At 39.1% G+C, this 21,000-nt stretch overlaps 1 protein-coding gene across 1 annotated transcript in view; it reads left to right on the forward strand.

Moving 5' to 3' along the window:
• Window positions 1–21,000, forward strand: part of KIAA1328 (KIAA1328 ortholog) — a 113,956-nt gene that overhangs the window by 47,693 nt on the left and 45,263 nt on the right. The window contains exons 3-4 of the mRNA XM_054283405.1: window positions 11,481–12,166; window positions 15,015–15,110. Coding sequence (XP_054139380.1) covers window positions 11,481–12,166; window positions 15,015–15,110 — 782 coding nt within the window. The remainder of the gene's footprint in view (window positions 1–11,480; window positions 12,167–15,014; window positions 15,111–21,000) is intronic.

The raw sequence follows: 21,000 nt of genomic DNA on the forward strand, positions 1-21,000 counted from the left end.
CATGCGGTGAGAATTTCTTCTCTGCTCAACTGGATGGTTCAAACTCTGTTCCTGGAGGGAGTGAATTTTACTGTTGACCTAATTCTGCTCCTGTTAAAGTTGGCACTGAGTGGTTTTAGAGATTTTCAGCCTCAAAGCGTTACTATTCTTTGTTGAATCCAGAGTTTAAGGAGGAGAGCTGAAGTGCAGCTCTTTCAAATGGAATAAGAAAGGCTTAAGCCTGGTAATCAGAATACATTTATTAACTAACTCTATCCAAAGAAGTGGCCTGGGAACCCAGATAGAGGGTTCAACTTTGCATTAGAATTTTGTCAGAACTTCAAAAGTTTATACCTTTTGGCATCATGGCCTGTCTCTGCTTTCTGCATCATAGGCTGTTTCTGCTTTCAGCATTTGTGCAGTCTTACTGTACAGATTGAGTTTACAAAGTGGGGAAGGATAAACCAGAGGAAAGGTAAAATATAAAAACCACAAGCTTCTATTGTTTACCCTGGGAAAAAAAATTCCCATAAAAAATTGGTTCCCTGCTTGAGGATAATTAAGGTCAAATTTCATTTGTCTTATATGTGCTGCATTAATTGCTGTCATGTGGGAAATAGATTTTTCTTTTTTTTGTATGCATGTGTATTAGGATACTGGCTGGAAATGGCACAGAAGAGGTATGGATTACCTGCTTATCACAATAGAACTCTTAAATTGGCACAACACAACAAAATAATGGTTCTCTATTGAAAGGAAGGTCCACATCTGCAACTTGAAAGGATTATAATGTAGGGGTTCACAGCTGGAAATTGTCCTTCCATGTTCCTGTCCTGCAGCTTGTAAGCAGGGCACAGTGTTTTGCTAACTGTTAATGTGGGACTATGTTAACATAGTCACTTTGCATATTTTTGTGTGCCTGTGACCAAGGCATGGCTTTGTGCAAGGATGTCCTGTTTCCTCTGGCTCTTGCAGTTGCTGAGACTTTGAGAGCTTTATGAAACTGAACTCACTTTAATAAACCTGTGGGTGGTTTTACTTGGTCTGTCTGTCCAGACCACAGTGCCACGGAGTGAAAGCGATTGCCTCACAAAGTCACTGCTGCCCTGGAGTAGTGAAGAGCCTTTCAATTTATTCTTAGTCATGCCTTTTTAACTTAATGTTCTTCTTCACACAAGCTGGTAGTGATGGATGTCCATTCAGACAACCTAATGGCCTATGGTTACTATAGAAGAGCCTTTATATCAATATTCTGCAGCTGAGACCCATTAGGCTGGACTGTCAAACTGCTCTACAACACATCTAGCACCATTTTATGCAAATAATAGCTGTGACAATATTGCTATACTTTATGGTGTTAAGCAGGACTGTAAAAGATCCATTTCCATAGGTCAAGAGGAAGTTGATCTCTGTAGCTTGATATATCAGAGGTCATTTCCCTCTGTCAGTGGTTGCCACCTCCAACAGTACTAAACCCACTTCAGAATGCCCTCAGATTTTAAGGAGTCTCAGCCATACATGGAATGTCTTCTGGGACATCCATTGTGGCATTTCAAGTGTGGTAGGATGTTGTGGAGTCAGCATGTTGGTGGTGAGCTTCAAAAGACAATAGCTGGCTTACCCTAGGAATGCGAGATTGCTATTTTCTCCATGCCTGTTCCTATTCCTTGGTTCAACTTTGCATGCAGTCTTTTGTTTGTTAATTTATGTACCTGTTTGGCATACTGCAAGCCTGCCAAAGAGAAAACATTTAATCTCTCACTGAAATCATAGCCTGTGTGCCAAGAGAACCTTGAATTTTTATGTTCAGCAAGCTGAGCCTTCCAGACTCCCATGATATCATTTGCCTGTGTTGCTTAGAGGTCTCAGAGACTTGTGTCCAATGCAGAGTCTGTCAGATTAGGTAAGAGATCATGAGGTATCAGGCTTAGGTGTAACTTCTTCAGGACTAGTTGTAGTTTGCAAAAAACTTCCAGTTACATGTGTCAAAAAAACATAAAATCCTTTCAATTTGCAGAGTGATATTCTTACATAACTGTAAATTAAGATGTTGACTTCTTGCTGAGGCAAGAGAGTCTGACAAGAGCAGGGATATGAACAGTGGAAAGACTGAAACAGGAAGTGGAAGCATAATGTATATGCAATGTATATGCCCATGATAGAGTTGTGCCACCATTCAGGTACAACTTAGTGTTCTAAGCACTTTGGTGGCAGCTCTAATGCTCTATTGCTGCTTGTTCATTTGTCTCTCTGTTGCATTGTTGCAGTGTGTGTTGCATGTTTTTTCAGTATAACTCTAATAAAGGAAATACTGTGTGCTCCCATTTCTTTGGATTCCAGCAGATTAATTTGTAGTTTCTTCACTCTCTTTTTTCAATCAATTATTCACCTTAGCATGATAGCAAGTTTTGGCATGACGGTGAGTTTCTGGATGTCAGCTGCTCTGGACCAGCTGTTTTCTCTCTTAGCTTCATACCCAGTGAGATATAGGGACATAACAACCTCTCTTACATTTACTAAGGGTTAGAAGGGGGTAAAAAAACCACACAGGCTGGGATATCAGAACTCACAGCCTTGTGTGGCTGATGAGATGTGAGCAGTCACTTAGACAACTGCTATCTTATAAACGGTATCTGTACTTCTTTGAAATGTGGAGAGGTCAAGTACTATGGTTCGGACTTGATTATTTCTGAAGACAGTCTTAATTTTCTGCTACCAAGATTGTTTACCACAGAACTGTGTCTTGGACCAGCATTTGGCCAGTTAATGTAAAGCTCTGTACCAGTCAGGTCCTGGTGCATTAGTCTTGTTCCAGTCTTTGTTCTGAAGAACAGCATCATTACAAAATAAAATGATCCCTCTAAAAAGCTTTTATTTCTTGTGTGAAACTTCTTCTTTGACAAGATGAAGTCAGTCTGTCTTTAATGAGATTGCACTGAAATGTCTGCAACTCTTGTTGTCATTCCTTGGCATGATCGTTACTTGAGGGGCAGATTAGAGGTCAATCAGCCAGAGCCACGAGGGTGCCCATGGCTAGCCTCAGGATACTCCCTACAAATGTAAGATCAAAAGGGCAGGCATATGAAAATTACTGTTTACTTTTTATGAATTATTTCCCAGAGATGGGATCATTAGCAGAATCTAAATGCTGTCTAGCTCTTAGTGCAAGGGCACTCCTGACAGAAAGCGCTTGCTTAGGCACACCTTTCCACTCTTAAAATCAAAAGATTTTATGCTTTTGCGTGTGTGGGATTTCTTTATTATTTAAATAACTTTCTAGTTGTTTTGTGGGGTTTTTTTCCTTCTTTTCCCAAAACACTGTCCCTACTTCTGAACATGCTTTTAATTCCTAGATGTCATCTCTTCCTTTCTTTGTGTTGCAAAAATATTTTAAAGCCTTTGTCCATACCCCAGGGACGCAGCAGGAGCCACCTGAAGGAAGTAAAACTTTCTGTAATTTTCAGAGTGAACAGTGGCTGTTACTTAAAATTCATCCTTGCCCACTGGGTACCAGCATTATCCCTACTGCAAATACAGGGGAAAGGTGATATTGGCTGTCATGGTGAGGTGCATGTTGGCAAATGCTGATTCAATGTCTACTTCTGCAGTAATCTTCACACATCAAACTCTGAACCTTCTTCTCCACATCAGTATGTGGCTTCTGTTTGATCACAGTAATCGGGGCTATTTAGAAGGGTCACAGTATATTTGCCCTTTTGTCTTGTGACTAGAACTATGAAAGCATGACTTTGGAGCAAATGTTGATTGAATTCTAAAGAGACTGGCAATAGCTGGGAACATGTGTAGCCTGTGATATGCTAAACTTGTGATTCCAAGTGGAAAACTATTTGCTTTTTAAAATAACTTTGAAAAAGTTACCTTGAAAAACCAAATACATGGTGGATATTACTCTTTAATGAAAACCAATATGAACTTCCCTCTTATCGTCCAACATGTTACTACCCTTAATGTGAAATAATCAAATGCTGCCCAGTGTAGCAATGAAGTTAAATCTGGCTGCCAACCAAAATAAAATCCCTTATAGCTATTTTTGTGTGTTCTTAAAATGTGTGCTGAGAGATTAGGCAGTTGTCTTTTTTCCCCCCTCTCTGCTATTTTTCTTAAAAAGTTTAAAAAGTTTATAAAACCACAGAGAACTCTGTTGCAGCACCCTCCTATGATAAGGTCAGGGAGCAGAAAATCCAATGTTGTGTGCTTTATCTAAATCCTTATTCTTGCTAATCTGGCTAGACATTTTGGATATGTGTGTTTTTACTTATTTGGCATGATGTTTTCTCAACATCATTTTTTTGGCATTTATCTTGATAGCAGTAGCTAGAGAACTTCTTGCTATAGTGTTTAAATGGATAAGCTGAGCATCTCCCTTTCTATCTTTTCCTTTTGGTGTTGGATAGATCTCAGGAAACTTTTTAATCCTTGCAGAGCAGTGGGCAAAGGAAATGTGTGTGCAGATGAATGCAGTTGCTGGGTCCTCCAAGACAGGGGTCTGCACGTCACCATCTGGAGGTGTGGATCTGGGATTTAGTTTAGCAGCCTTCAGAAAGCTGAAGCACAGGTGCTATAAAAATAAGTCTGTTGGTGCTAGGCAGGGTTTAGGCTTGTACTGAGCACCCCCAGTCTCAGAAGTTTTCTCCCATGTGAGTTGGACTTGTCAGGGTGGATCAGCAATGAATAGGGGGTGATGCTCTCAGGCTCATGAGATTTGGAGCCAGGACATGGCATGCTTGCCATGCATTTTCTGTAGACTTCACACTGAGGCACAATAAAATATCTAATAATGCTCTTCATCTCATCATCTTTGTTGTTGATGTCTTCTTGTTCTTCTTGTAGTCATCATGGAAAATGATGGTTTTAAGATATCTTTTATTCTGTCTGTGCGTTGGAGGCTGTTACATTCACTTTCTTTTTTATGATGTGGTGCAACCATAAACCTCTCTGAAATGTGATGTCTTGAAGCAAGTACCCAAATCCTGATGGGTTTCTACATCACAAGTGTGTCCTGTGCTATTGGAACAGAAGAATGGTGAAAGTCTTTTTGCCACCCAAATGTTGAGGAATACGAGATGTGCCCCAACTGTGCACTGTCAACTGATAGCTGTTAAATTAACATTTCCATTTTTCTCTGTGTAGCCTTATCTTTATAGGCAGGTGTATCTGTGTTGGGAGAGGGGCTATTTTTGGCTCTACTGTAGGAGAGCCTGAAGGTAATGAGTTGTGCATAGTAAATCTTGCTTACTCCATAATTTCCACTACATTTCAAATTAAGGGCCTAAATTAGGGTTAGTGTCAGACTTGCTCTTTTGCTATGTCCTAATTTTGTTTTGAAAGCACATAGCTAAGGACTTTAATATGTTTTAGATTCAGGGCTTGTAAGTTATACAAAAATCCCTAAGGGAGGCAAAATAACTTATTAAAACCTTGCAAATGTTTTTGACTGCTGCATTCTATTATTTTCTATTCCAGTGGTAGCATACAGACTCTGCTGCTGATGGGTGGAGGAACGCAAACCTCCAGGGCCCATTAGACTTAACTTGTTTACTGCATTGATATCTATATGTTAAATGACAAGAGAGTTCAGGTTATTGAATAATTTAAAATTCAGCTCTAATTGGTGTCATATGACCTGGAAAAGGCCATGGATGACGCCAGGAGCATGCTGTGAAATTCTTATAAATAATTCATAAATTAGATCATTCATTTGCCTGGATGTCTTGTTAAATGCAGAAGTTTGTAAGTAATAACTGATGATATAACACCTGTAAGTATTTAGTTCATATGCTGGAAGGTAATCTACCTTGATGATCTTCTAGCACAACCTGCCAGAGTACAAGAGTTAATTGCACTAGGGAGAATGCACTACATTTATTTGGGATGGGCTTTGGCAAGGCGTACGGTGCAGATGTTGCATTACACATTCTCTATCAGCTAGACAACTATTCTGTATATGCCCATGTTAAAAATGCAGCTCATCACTCTTTTGCCCTTATTTCACATGAACTCCAAATGCACTGGGAAATGGTAGTGACCTGCTCTGCTCACAAATAGTATAGTTTTTGAAATATTTATCTAGGTCTTGAACTACTGATTCTTCAGTAAAATAAAGGGCAGAAGTAAAAAATTGAAGTCAGAAGATTGGGATTTTTTTTATTATTATTTTTATAATGTTGGCAGCACATTGAATCTTAATAGTTGGACCCGGTACTGTCAAGATTAGTGTAGTGGCGTGTTTCTATAGTGCAAACAGGAATGATACATTTTTGTTTTGAAAAGCAAATATGTTTGCTTAAATTTCGTGGCCAGATATTGGACTACCACATGTGGGTACCGTGTGGGCTTAATGGACATTTTGCTCACAATGACTTCCAAGACTTGGCACGCCGGCACCTCTCTTTAGTTTTCTTGGAGCGCTGTATTATTAACTGCCTTATCAGGCAGCGTAAAACCAGTCTGCTGATCTGAAATGGGAGCCTTTGTTAGCAATTATCAACAGTGTTTGGGTAGCTGGAGAAGAAGGGTGGCATGTTTATGAATGCAAAATATACACTTAAAGCTGAGCGCCAGCAAATGCTCACATGCTACTTTGAATGCAGGTTTTTTTGTGCACCTGGCATGCCAGCTCAAACCCTCTTAACAAAGAGGAGAAAAAATACTGAAGGCAGCACAAATATAGGAGGTGTTCCTCGGCTGTCAGCTAGCAGCTATAGATTCACTTTTTTTGTGATGTGATACTACGTTTTTTTTTAGCTACGCCTTTTCAGTATGTTGAGTTCAGTAGATTTCTACAGGAAAAATACAGGTTGGTGTCTGTCATTCACAGTATTTTTCATTTGAGACCACTTGTTTTATTCAGTAGAATATGGCAATCATAGCTATACATAATTTCCACAGAAAATAGTGCTTTGTTTCTTGCTTGAAAAATGGTCAGCTTACCTTAGGAGATATCTACTGTATTTATCTTAGGTAGTGACAGAGACAGTTGCTGTACTATTACATGGCACTTTGTAATAACTGATATTGGGTTATTTATGGTAAAGATTTTAACAAAGGATTATATGAGTTAGAGAAAAAAAATTTATAGACTTCAGTAGATCCTACTAATATACTTTAAAATCTTTATGGTTTTTCATTCTCCCTGTTAAATTCTTACAGAATCTTGGAAAGAATAGCTCCTTAATCACTGATAACATACTTCAAACAGTCCTATAATTTGATGTAATTGTTCTTAAAAACAGGATTTTTGTTGCCCCAATATCCTGAGTTTATTTATAATAAGCTCATTTTGCCTCATTTTGCTGACAAAAGCAAATGCTTATACTGTTGATAGACCTGAACCCCAAAGCCAAGCTTTATTCAGATGAGACCCATATATCAGGCATTCAGAGTGGTGACTGAGTTCCAGGTATAGGTTGTATACCTTAGTGAGGGTGTTGTCTGGGTCTGATGGAATCACAGAATTGTTTAGGTTGGAAAACCACTTCTGAGTCCAACCATTAACCCAGCACTGCCGAGTCCACCACTAAAACTTGTCATCAAACATCACATTTTCATGTCTCATAAATACCTCCAGGGTTGGTGACTCCACCACTGCCCTGGGCAGCCTGTGCCAGGACTTGACAATGCGTCCAATGAACAAATTTTCCTAATAAATTTTGCTGATCATGTCCAAAGAACAACTACACTGGTGAAGAGTATGTGCCATTAGGTATATGCCCGTGGTGCTCTTGAAGGTGTTTCTGTGTGTCTCTGTGTCATCTTTAAATATCTTTACATCTCTGAATTTCTCCTCTGGTTGCTGCTTCTGTTCATTCTTCTGGGTTTCCTTCAGCATCCCCACTTAGATCAGCAAAACAGACTAGTTCTGAATCAACATGTTCCTTCCACTCTTTCTACTCCACCAAAAGAAACTCTTGAGCTGAAAATCCAGATTAGAGAAATGTCCTCAAGTTAAAACTGAGAATTATTTTACTTCATTGTCTCTTTTGCCAGTATTCAGACATATTTCAGCTAAAAACTACAGCCCCGGGTGCTATGAACTAAACTCCTAACACTGTTAGCATCTCCAGCAATTTTGCTCTAACAGCATTGTATTTTACATTGTGTTTACAAAAGCTGGGATGCCAGCTTTTGTCCCTCAGAATGCAGGACTTCTCAAGGTAATGATTTTGGGCTGTTTCTTAAACATGTTTGTACATGTGATGAAATCTATCAGGACCTTGCCTGTGCTGGTATTGTAAAGATATGCTTCATTACTAGTTCATTCCTGCAGTACAAAGCCCTTTGTGCTGGAGCCAGTCTGTAACTGTGCTTCCTCTGCCAGCGCTGTGAATTAGAACTGCAAAGCACACAACTTGCATTTAAGAACAATTTGCAGAGATCATAATGCTGCGTGCATAAAACTGGTGTACTGTTTGTCTGTTCGTAGGAAGTTTTAAGGACTGGGTGTTTGTTTAAGCTCTGCGCTGAATCCCTGAGCAAAAATTACTGGGGTTGCAGTAAAGACTTTGCAGACTTCCACACGTGTCTCCGTCTTTAAATCCTTCTAAAGATTATTAAAACCATTTTTAGTATCTCCTTGTTTCACATCTGATCAAGTCTTATTAACTCCTTACCTTACAAGGAGCAGTCTGAGTTTGTTTAAGCATCAGTTAGAGGGACTTGTATCTTTAAATGCGGCACAGCAAGCCTGGAAGAGCTCCATGGAGGGGCGAGCACAGCTGTTCCACCATGGCCCGTCATGGCTTCCAGGCCTCCAGCAGGCAATATCTTTCTTAAACTCATCTTGTAAAATTACCTGATTCCTTATGCTTGTGTGTGTTTAGACTCACAGAAGTAGGTGGGTCTTGACAATGTTTCTTTCCTCTACATTTCCCGTTTATCTGGCCTGCATTTTGCAGATCTGTCATGTCACGCGCCAGTCTCTTTTCATCCCTCAAAAGTGTAAATGTCAGTCCATTTTCCTTGCAATGTCTACCATCCAGCTGTATTTTCAATTATGGCTTTAGCAGAAAACCCACAAATTACTAAAAAAAAAGTTGTTGACTAGTTTCTGACTCCCAATAGTTAATTTTTCTTTGGAGTTAGACCCTGAAAAGTACTGAGTAGCCATCAAAGGCATGTTGGAACTCAGCCTTCTGCCTAACATGACCTCCTCCTCTAAAAAAGTAAGAAAATCCCACTCACATTCAATGACATTAATGAGAATTTTCCCCCCTGCAAACATATTGTATCTGTGAAATAACATTAAAGTTTCTCTGCCTTGTTATGAAGTCTTTAAATGTCAATGCCATTTCTGAGACCATCAGGGCAGACTTAATGGCAGCCAAGGTCAACAAATGCTAACTGGTACCTCTCTTTTAGGGCCTTCAGGGACTCGTAATAGAGTCTCAGCCATGAAGTTAATTTGCAATGTGGACCTTTATTCTTAAACCTGATGATTATTTTGTTAAATCTTCATTCATGTGCTTAGATTTCTTAACATTCTCTTGTCTCTTCAGTCAGCAAACTGCTAAAATAAAGGTGGTGTTCTCAGACGTTTTTATCATTTGAGTTTCCTTTTTTTAGGTGTTCTTTTTAACTACTATTTATGGGCTGCAGAAAGACAGGTGTTTGCTTTCTGTGACCACCCTATACTGCCAGCCCTGATAGGATGCTCCAAGACTATCTTCAGATCTGAGACCTTCTGCTGTCCATGGGGACTGGAGAACCCTCCACCTTGAAAGCCTCTTCCTGTAGGTGCCCTAAATTCTCTATAACCAGAAACAGGTGATGAGGGAAATGAGAGACTGCATCGTCCTTTTCTGTATTGTCTAATTCAGATTAAAAGGGCTCTGTAGCCTTTATTTGTCTGGAAAATATTGCCAACAGGGATGGCATGTTGCAAATAATAAATAACAAAACTCCGTCTTTTTGGCAGCAAGTTGCATTTCTGCTCAGTTGCCCTGCCAGCCCCTCTGACTTTAAAATATTTTAGTGTCCTGCACTTTTCACCCAGTCCAAGCACCAGACTTTCCTCAGACATTTAGCACTGACATTAATGCAAATGCCTCCAACCCACTGAGCCCTTTGGGGCAAAACATGACATCCTTGGCTTTCAATCACATGGGAGAGAGGATATATTTGTATGCACAAAACTGGAAATAATAAAATATCAGTATTCAGGTGCTAATCCACATTAATTTATATTCTGTGAAGTCTACAAGAAACTTGTAATTGGTTGTCTTGAAGGGCAGCAGAGTATATTTGGTATTTTGTTTATTTATTAAAGAAAGAATCTAAATTATACATATAAATGCTGCATAGATTTGTATTATATCTCTCTTCTAATCATTGCTGGATGCTTTCTTGCATTCCTAAATTCAAGTGGTTTGGGTCTGGCTGACTTGTCTTGCACTCCGTGTGCACAATACCTCTCTATTGTAAGCATTCCCAGAGGGCAAAAAATACCTTTTTTTTCATAAATGGATTCCAAATTTCCTTGCTGAACCACTTACACTGCAGTGGTTTTGCTATCTTTAACAAATCTGGCTTCTGTAATTAAAAAGTCCCATATATTTGTGGAAGGTCCCAAAGGCTGGAGGAGCTTAAATTCAGTTTGTTATTGAAATTAATGCGCAATTCTAGCAAAAGAAATGTATGTGCCTGATACACTGCTGTTGCGACGTTCATAAAAGCTAAAATGCTTAACTGCCTAGATGAGCCTTAGTGCAAAGATACTCCAGGATGTAACTAGAATTGTGATGTCTATTACATAATATCCATGACTATAACAAAACCACTAGAATTTGCTTGTACTGGGTTGACAAATGTGAATTACAGTTGCTTGTTTTCTTCAGAGTTTTATCAGACTATAATCACTTGCCCAGCTTAATTGAAAAATCACTTACGTTTATAGCTGTATTTAAACATGTTTTGTATTTAAATGACAGCTTTTGATGTACAACCATTTTTTACAGAAAGTAGTTGGTTTTTATCTGTGTTTCTGTAAAGATATTTCAAAAACTCTCATCAAATTTCCAGCAGTAAGTAATATACCATTCAGTGCAAGGTGAAATGTTTTACATCAAATCTCCTGCTGTGTAATAGCCAATCAAAGAGTATTTATAGTGGCTGAATGGATTTTTTGGCTCGGTATTCAAAATTAAACATTTTCAAACCTTAACATTTAGTGTTTTTTGCCACTCTTCAAGTTGATTTTGTGTAACCCTAGATGCTCACAACTACTTGATACTCTGAAGTGACTCATTTTATGCTGAGGATCCTGCAGACAGTAGTTTTACATTTATTACAGTTGTGTAGATGGAATGAAATGTAGATTTGATAGCACATTTGTGTCTGTGTTCTGGTAAACACTTTGTGGGGTTTGGCTGCATGTCCATCAACATTGACCAGCAGCTCTGCTTTGAGGAGAACACATTTACCGAGGGAAATGGATGAACAAAGATGAATTTTAGTGATTGACAGGAAATTGTTTCTCCCTGCAGGTATCCAGTGGGAAGAGCTTGTGCCAGCCGCACTCTTGGGGGCTGGACAGCTCCTACTTGGCTGTTGGGGGGCCTTGGACTCTTCATAAGAACAGCAGAGCACCGAAGGCTGTAAGCCCAGCCCGTGTTGTGTTGTCTCAGCCTTGCAGGAATAACCACGATTACAGGACTGAGATGCATTACAACCATCAGGAATGTCTGAAGGAGTATCCGATGGAGAAGGACTTGCACAGAAAGCGCAACAATGTGATTTCCCCAGCCAAGCAGAGGAGCCCTCACCATGTAAAGCAGGCTCAGGAGGTGAACCAGAGGGCAAGTGAAATTCAGAGTGCATGCCCTCAGCAAGTGAGCCATGGCTGCGCCTGGAGGCACGTGGGGAGCTCAGGGAGCGTGGAAGAGAGCTGCTATGTCAGCCAGGTACTTAGGAAACACTCGGGGACAGTTCACAAGACCCATGATCATTCCAGGCACTGTCGAGGTTCTAGGCTGAATCACAGCACAGACTCAGGCTCTAAGGAAACAGAGCTGGCTAAAAGATTGTATGAAGAAAGAAGGCAGAAGCTGCTTCTTCAAAAACTGGAGCTGGAAATTGAAAAGGAACGACTCCAACATTTATTGACTAAACAAGAAGCAAAACTGCTCCTGAAACAACAGCAACTACACCAATCCCGTATGGATTATAACAGGTGATTTTGAGACTTACAATTTAAAAAAATTCTAAAATTTCTAAGCACATGGGCAATAAGCACATGGGCAATAAGCACATGGGCAATAGTTGATTTAAGCAGAAGAACAGAACAAGGCAACAATAAATAGAATGGAACAAGACAGGCAAGGCTTATGGCACAATTTCTAAGAGTGATTCAGAGGAGAGGAGACTTTAGTTTGTTAGTGTATACTGTTGGGAAGCAGCATGACAGCTGTGGAAAGCAGCAGAGGAAAACAGTATGTGGTAGAAAGAAAGGCAGAAGAAAAACACTGCTAAAAGACTAGGTTGGAAAAGAGAAGCAGTAGAAGAAAATGAGAGGTTGATCTTAGTGCAGGCACTTGAAAAGAATACAGACGTTTGGTAAGAGAGCAGTGTGAGCGTGGATGACATAAATGTGGCATTCTCCCTTCCTTGGAACGGTCAATTTTGAAGCGTTGCACTCTCCTAGGTTGGGACTGGAAGAGTGTATTTTATAGAAAATATGAAGATCATTACATATGTACACAGACACATATATATATATGTGTATATATATATTTGCAGATATGGAATATATAAAAATATATGGAGTTTTCCCCCATATATTTATGGAAGAGGAAGGAAACGCAGTGTAGTGAAGACATTTTCCTTTCAGCAATGTTAGTGAAAAGGGAGAATGCCAAGACTGAGGCACATTATTTGCTTAAACCTGAAGGGAGCTGGACAGCCATAGAAATGTGAGATGAAGGCCTGTGAGTTTGTTGCAGAAGGTTACACTTTTCTGACAATCTAAATAGTCTTTGAGAAAGAGGGAACAACTGTTTTTTTGGTATGATGTTATTAAAGTGAACAGAACAGTGAATGGAAGCAGGTTAAATTAGCCCTTGCAGCTTAGCTGAATACTAGCATTTCAGCATTAGAAAGGAGAAACAAGAGGGAAAAATCTGCAGTCTTTTGGAAGAGGTGGTAAGAGTGCTTCACAGGGATGGATATTTCTATACTGTTTTAGTATGGCAGCTGCTAGCAGCACCCCATGAGAGTCTGCATTAGATGACCCACTTCCTACATCCATGTGCTGTAACCACCATGGAGGGATGCATCACTTGCCCTTCTTCATTTCAGCCCCCTGGTTACTTTGCAGACTGTAAAAGAGAGTACTGTAATCTAGGTCGTTTTTTGTTTGTCTTCTTGGATTGTTGTTTGCATTGAAAAGAATGTGTTTATGCGGCTTTAAAAGTACCTGTCTTGGAGGAAATCACAAATGTGTGTGTTGAAAATGACTGAAGTTGCTAACAAAGGATTATGACTTCAGGTGAGAATTAAGTAGGAACAGATGGATTCCTTATCATCAAATACCTTAATTCTATGCATGCATCCCTCTAATGAAAAACAAGTAGATATGAAGGACATACAACTCAATTTTTGGTGCATTTTTTTTCCTAATGGAAAATTTTCAGGTTTGGAGGCGTAAGTTCAGGAAAATAATGCACCTTAAATATCTGTAATGATGTGGTTCTTAGTACCATTATATCTATTGTAGCTACATTTTTTCTGGGAAAAGTTCTTTATGGTTTACAGAGCTTTAGGCTACCTAAAAAGAATTTTATGAAAAAAACCACATATGACCGATCTGAGGACTTTGCACTTTTGTGATCTCTTTTCACAGGTGAAAAGTGAGATTTGCCATATTCTCTCTAAGAAAACAACTGGAATATAATGTGTTTTCTCTTAAAATATTTCAATATCTTCAGAATTAAATGCTTGATATTTAGAGGTAAATCTCTTAGGCATCACAGTTCTGTTTCAGTTCCAAATATATAATTCATTTTGCACTTGGTAACAGAGTAATTTTATATACTGCTAACAATAAAAATTTGTTTACCGAAGCTCAAATAACCTTTACTTCATTGTCAGGAGGTTCTAACTCAGTTAGATCATCATAACAGCATAAAAAACAATACAAGAAAACATTTTTTTCCAGATAATATTTATTTTTGTCTGTCCTTCTGCCTGGGTGGAGTGCTGGTTAAGGTCCATTCTCATTGAATGACAAATAAGAGGTTTGACCACTTGCAGTAATTGGCAAGAAACTTTTCTAATCTGTTAGTTAAAGTGTGAGTTGATAATTTTTTCTGCCACGCTGCATCATAACTGCTTTTAAATTTCCACATTTCTCTACTTAGCCTCACATGGCAGTAGTATTTCAGTTTGCAGCTACTGTCCATGTGAAATAGTTGCTCAGCTATCAAAAATGGTGTGTATGTGCAGTTCAGTGGCTTCTCCTGGTTCAAGCCTCATTGGAGCAGCCCAGTAAAAGCAAAGCTTGGAAAAAGGAATTTTAGTCAAAAAAAGAGAGAAATACCTCTATCTTGACTTTCTGTCTTTGTTGAAGAGAAAGGAGAAGGTGGAGTGATCTGTTAAGAATGGAGCATCATTTGTGGGCCCATAGTTTGAGGAGACATGAGCATCTTATACAAATTCTGTTCTACGCCATTTACACATGATGCCTTTGAGCTCTGGTGCTGTAATCTGCAAACAAAACTTTTCTGTTTCTGTCATGAAAAGACTGCAGATTTTTCCCTATTGTTTTCCCTTTCCAATGCTGAAAAGCTAATACTCAACTGGGTTACACTGGCTGGGGTTGCCCCTATGGTAACCCTTAGAAGCAAAGGCACTGGGCCTGAACCAGACTTCCAGTACAAAAGTATATTTGAGAGTATGAAGGTAACTCCTAAAGCATTTAATGTGTAAAAGTGTCCCATTTGTAGACACATAGGTCACCTTTTAGTGGCAAGTTCCTGGTGTGATTTGACCAGCTGCAGAAGCAACTAACTTATCTTTTCCAGGGTTAAAGGCCCTGTACCTGGCTCAGAAGATGTGCCCATTGCTGAAGCACCCAGAGATCTTGCTCTGATGATGAATGGCAGCAGCATGGGGCTAAGGTAATTTCTCTCTTCACTTCTAAGTGCTTCACAGGGTCAGTATATCTTCTTGACAGTGTGCTGTTGCCTGCCAAGTGTATTTGTTCATGTGTTTGTTTCAGATTAAGAGCTTTTTTCTGCAGGAAGGGTAAAATTCATTGGCTGCTGTGTTTTATGAGTCAACTCAATAGTTATGCTGACCTGTTATTACTCAAAGTTTAGGTGACTTCCTGAAGAGGCTTCAGGTTTTGTGTGCCACCACTTCGCCCAGTGCAAAATGGAGTTATCACAAAACCTTAGTTTTAGTTCTTTGTTCTAGGTGCTGCTTGTTACTTTTTAAATTAAGATCAGAATATCTCCTTCGTCTTTATTTGGACCTGATGTAAATAATACATTATCCTTTAACTCTCAGATAGATCTTCCATGGTTGGTGACAGTTACTTGTTTTTTTAAACACCTCTCATTACACCTCTACTTCTGTGTGATCAGAGCAAACTACCACTGAAATAACTGGAAGCAGAGTTAAGCCAATATTTAGCTCTTTATCTCCATCCTGCTTGCTATTTAAAACTTCAATCAGTACACTATTGTACTTTCCTTCTGTCCTACCCTGTCGCATTCAAGTTAACACTGGAAAAAGATTCAGGCTTATTAGGAAAGCAACAAATAAAAACTGGCAAGGTTTTCTCCTTTTCTCAGAAAGTAACAGCTTCTTGTTCTGTGCTGTAACTATAGGTGTTCTTTTGACAAAAGAATGGTGGACAAGATGAGCAGCTGTGCTTTGAATGACTTCTTCTTTAGCAACGAGAGAATACCTCAAAGTAATAAACTTCTCTGTTCTGAGAATAGTGTAAGAACTGATAATTCATTTATAAACTAAGAGTCCAATACCTTATTTTTTTTCTTATTTTTTAACTTTGTTATACTAATTTTATTTTTCTTTCTGAGATCCCTTTTGATTGAAAAGGGACAAGCCTTTTTTTTTTTTCCCTGAACAGCAGGAGTTGTTAGTTTTCTTGGAATTCTTCACTGCTTAACCAGGTGTTTGGCTGCTGTGAGTTACTGGCAAATCTTTGTTGTACTCAGATGCTTTTTTCTTTCATTTTCACACAAACTGAAGTGATCAAAGTATTATCACTGTAGCAAAAAAGATGGAGAGTCATGACATGTTTAAGATGCAGCAGCATTAAGCCCCTTAGAGGAAAAATGTAACCTAGAACATCTGCAGAGCTTCTTGGCAACCAGAAACCTGCAAATATCTACATATTCTAGCAGGGAAAATGAAGAAAACCTGTGCTGTTAACAAAATGAGAGTCCCAGATTTCAAAAGGTTCCCCACCCTACCTTCATTCCCCTGGTTTAATTTACTGTAATTTTTCAAAGTTATTGTGTGTTTGAGCAGTCTCAAGGTGCCATGCCAGCTGGTAACAAAGTTTGGCAGCAAAACACTTGGAAGTTTTTCTTCTTATATGCCATCTTCAGTTTTGCAAAGGTTACCAGATGAATGGTCCCTAAATAATTTACTGTAATGTAAGGCTTAAAGAGGCCGTAGAAGACAAGTCCATTTATCTCTTTTATGCATTTGAATATGTAAGTGATGTTTTCTTCAGTACAGAGAGGGAGAGTGTGTGAGTGTGTGGCCATGTCTTAGAAAAGAGGAAGAGCTGGTAGACATACATTCTTTTTTTAACTGTCTCTTTTGGTGTTTTCTTTTTCTGCCTTTTTATTTTTTAGTTTGTTTTTTTTTTAATGATGTGGAGCTCTTTTTTTAAATTATTATTTCTTTTTTTTTATGGTGGTGGTGTTTAGTTTTTAATTGATGTATCAAACAGTTCTTGTTACAGCAAATTCCAACAGAACACCAATGGAAAATCAGCCCTCTCTGACTTCTAGTGCATACATGAGAGGTCTTCTAGCAAATCTCACAGTACAGGACTTGATTTCAATCTTCAAATAAGCAAAACTTACTTTAAAAATATCCTGGTATTTTAAAGGAAATAGTGAAATAGCTTTAAAATAGGAAACTTGCTGAAGTGAGAAGGAAAATAAATAATATAATCAAGAACTGAAAAAGCATTAGTTTTTTTATATAATTAACAGCTCATTTTGAGTTAATTATCTACAATTACAAAAATCTAATTGCAATTTATCCTTTACTATCTGTAGGAAGAATTGTAGACAAGGGAATGTGCATCACTGCCAGGCATAAATGCTATAGGATGGGTACAAATAATAGAGGAGCCCTTAATGAAAAAAAAAACCAAATAGGAGCATGCAGCTGTGCCAGACTATTGAAAGGTAATTTTAGTCAGAAATGAGGTATGTAGTTTAAAAGGCATCTTGTCATCTCCTGTAGGGATTAATTTTTTCCCTCATTGAAGAAAGCAAAAAAGATTCCACAAGCAAATACCGTGCAGAGTTTGATTTCTGATACGGAGTTTCCTCATAGTCTGTTAGTGAAAATGAAAACTTTGATCTCAGGGGCCACTTCAAACTATAGCCAGATTTTCAAAGGGTGCCTGTTTTGTTTTGTATGTGTGCTATTAAGGTACTTTGGTTGTCATTGTCAGCAAGCATTGTCCGTGTCAGCCTGTTTGGATACCTATTGTGGTAGGAATTTGCAGTGTTGAATTTGTCCCTTCCCTGATGTTGAGAAGAAATGTGCCTGTCCCTTTGCCTAGCTGCAGCTGGGCCAGCATTTGGGACCTGAACTACCTTCAGATTTGGGATCTCCATTTCTCTAAAGTGCAGCAGTCAGAGCAGGTTTTATTGAGGATGGTTTTCAGCAGCTTGGAGTGCTCCTAAGTGAGCCCTCAGACAACTTGCAGCTATGGAGTTGGTAGCTTGTGCAATTAATGGCAAGTTGTCTGTATAATTTCTTTTCAAGTCTGCCCCAATGTGCAAGATGCTTTAAAATATTCAAAATAAAAACATAACCTGATGCATTTGTTTAGCATAAAACAGCCCTTTACAAAGTGCTTTCCATCTCCCAGACACAGATGCTTGGTACATGCTCAAGTACCCACTCCATGCGTATTCAGTAGGATCAATGCACCAGCACCTGCTTTTGTGTGTGCTCCTGACATCTGCATCTGGGAAAGGAATTTTAAAACTCTTCCCTCCTTCGTTTAATCTTAACTTTGATCTGAATGGCATGGAAATAAGATGTATTTAATGGCACCAGCTTGAGGAGAGACAGTTTTTCACTTTGCAAGCACCCCTCCCCAGAGTGCTGCTGTGTGCCTAAATCTTAACATTCAAGGTTCCCTGCTTTTCCAAGTCTTAGATTTCCTATAAGGCTCTGCTAGTATGGCTCTTTATTGCCTCCCCTCTAACAGGCATCTTTGCCTTGGATTTCACACAGTTCTGCCACTGAGCCTCTACACAAACCTGTGCAAAGCGTTCCAAAAAGGAATTGTTGGACACAGCAGCTATCAGATGTGTTTACAGTTATCTGCAGGCACTCGTTCAATGTATGCTACCTGGTGAAAGGATTTTTTCTTGGGGTATTGAAGATTTGCAGGTGGAATTTGCCACCTTTAATTTCATTGAAGGCTCTTTATGTTTGTGTGTCTCATTCTACATCACCCATGCATATTTTTGCCAGTTTGTATTTTTAGTTACTCGAAAATATCAAGCACAGGATTCAGTGATACTTCCCCCTGTACTTGGATGCTCATTGCTATGGTGATATTTCCAGGAGGGAGTGCTGTCAGGGGTCTTCTAAAAGATTTTTATGTTTATGATGTAAGTATTTTTATTATCTAGTGAGAGAAGGTGACAATTATCTGTTGCTCCTTGTTTAATGCTTTGTTATGAACCCGCTTTTCTGAGGCTTGTTAGACATGCAGGCATCTTTCTGTGGTGATGTGCTTTTGTCCAAATATTCAATGCAATTAAATAGACCTGCAGAGGAATGCAGACTCGCAGCTCCCCCTGCTGTCCCAGGCATATCCAAGTTTGTTCATTCAGTTCCCCCCTCCAAATAATTTAAATACAAAATAAAAATCACATGCAATCGCATGGCTCTGCTACTGCTGGTCTGACTTTTGCTGGCCCCATTACTCCTGTTTTTGAGGAGAATTGAAAAACAATGGTAGCACCCATTTGGTTTCCTATGAGGAGTTTTCTTTTCGGTTCTTCATCCCAGCATGTCACTTCCCAGGTCCTGGGGTGTGTCCAGGTCCTGAGCCTCTAAAGGAGAAATTCTCACCAAGGCTGCAACTGGCTCCTTGTGCAAGACTCCCAGGTCATCTCTGAGTTGTCCTTGGTCTCTTGAGGTGTATCTGTATAGGACTTGACCAACTTTTAGAAGTGTACTGAATATAGTTTGTTGGGATTTTTGGTTTTTTTCTATTTGCTGTTTTGGCAGACTGGCACATTAAATTGGGATGAAATCAACTGTGCTTGCAAATGGCCCATAAAATCTGTGTATCTGGAAGCTGCTTTCCCACCTGTTAGTGCTCCTTTTAACAACCAAGTTACTTTCTTGTTCCAGATAATTTTACATTGAAGTTTGTATCATTTTTAGATAGGATATTTGTGGAGCGAACACTTGTTTGGCCGGTAAAAAAAAACAGTGCTTGCAGATCTGCCAATAGTGCACACGCTGAATTAGGTGCAGATATGAGTTTTTCTTTCTCTCGTGGTGGTGTCTGGCTATATATAGGCACAGCATCCTTCCAACAGATGGCTGCTGGAGTCTGCTGTGACGTATGGGAGAGTACAGTCAGACTTAGACACACATTTCTGCTTCATTAGTGCCACGTGCAGGCTCTGGAGGTAGTAGGTTTTCTTGTTCAGGGCGAAGGTTTTTGTTCTGATGTGGTTACTAAAAGCATAAAGGGGAGTGTGTGGCAATTTTTTACATATACCTATGCATGCATTTAAAGTTGAGGGTTTTTTTTGTTAGGGTAGGCAGTGATCCTTATCGGACTGGAGAGAGTGGAGTTCATTTCTGCTGACCTGGTTCCTTCACTAATCTAATTTTCAGGTTTACTTTCAACTGCAACAGTGATTTCAAGCTGCCTATCTAACATTTACCTGAATTATGCTGATTCTGTTCTCATGATCACGTCTGCTGCACACAGCAGTATTACATCATTCCCATTGCAGTCCAAAGTAACCTTGAGCAGGAAGCCTGCTGAGTGACTGGAGGTGTAAGATGTAAGCAGAAAATGCCATAAGTGGTTTTCATAGGTATATGAGGTCTTCAAAAAGCACAGGCACTCAGGTATTAGAAACACTCTAACCTTAGGAGGGCAGTTGGTGAAAACAGGCTTGTTAAAAAAAAGTATTTTGGTATTTTCACAAAACTTGTGTTTACTGCCAGTATTCTGCATGGGTTTGGTTTGGTAATATCCTACATCAAAACTGAAAATGCTTGGAAATTTTTTCTTTGAGTTGAAATATGTGAAATGCATGCCTCTCCTGAAGCAGTTTGTTCCTTGCCAACACTTGCAGACAGTGAGAGACATTTTTGCAAGTCATTTGCAGATGCCTCCTTTATGGGAAAATGTAGACACTGTTAGTTTACTGCCTGAATTGAATTTTGAAAACCTGAATTCTATTTTTATAAATTGGGATGGATTACTTTTTCAGACATACTGTTTTGTTACTTTTTATTTTTATGTGTAATCTTGGATGAAGAGAATATTTTGTTTAATCTAGACATTCATATGTCCCAGAAATTTATCAGTTGGAAAAGTTAAGAAAAACCTCATAAAACAAAATGTTCTGGAAGGTAGTTTTGAATCAGGAAATTTTAAACCCACCCGCACAACTTTCATGCCATTTAAAGCTTATATGAGAACTGATGGGGCAGGACTAAGAACAAAAGCTATTGGTATTACAAAGTTAAGCAAGAAATCCTCTGTACCCTGCTGTTCTGCCCATGATCACAGCTACACTA

The sequence above is a fragment of the Melozone crissalis genome, unplaced genomic scaffold, assembly GCF_028551555.1.
Source record: "Melozone crissalis strain CALT ecotype California unplaced genomic scaffold, PUWL_Pcris_2 ptg000036l_1, whole genome shotgun sequence".
In the NCBI taxonomy this organism is placed as follows: Eukaryota; Metazoa; Chordata; class Aves; order Passeriformes; family Passerellidae; genus Melozone; species Melozone crissalis.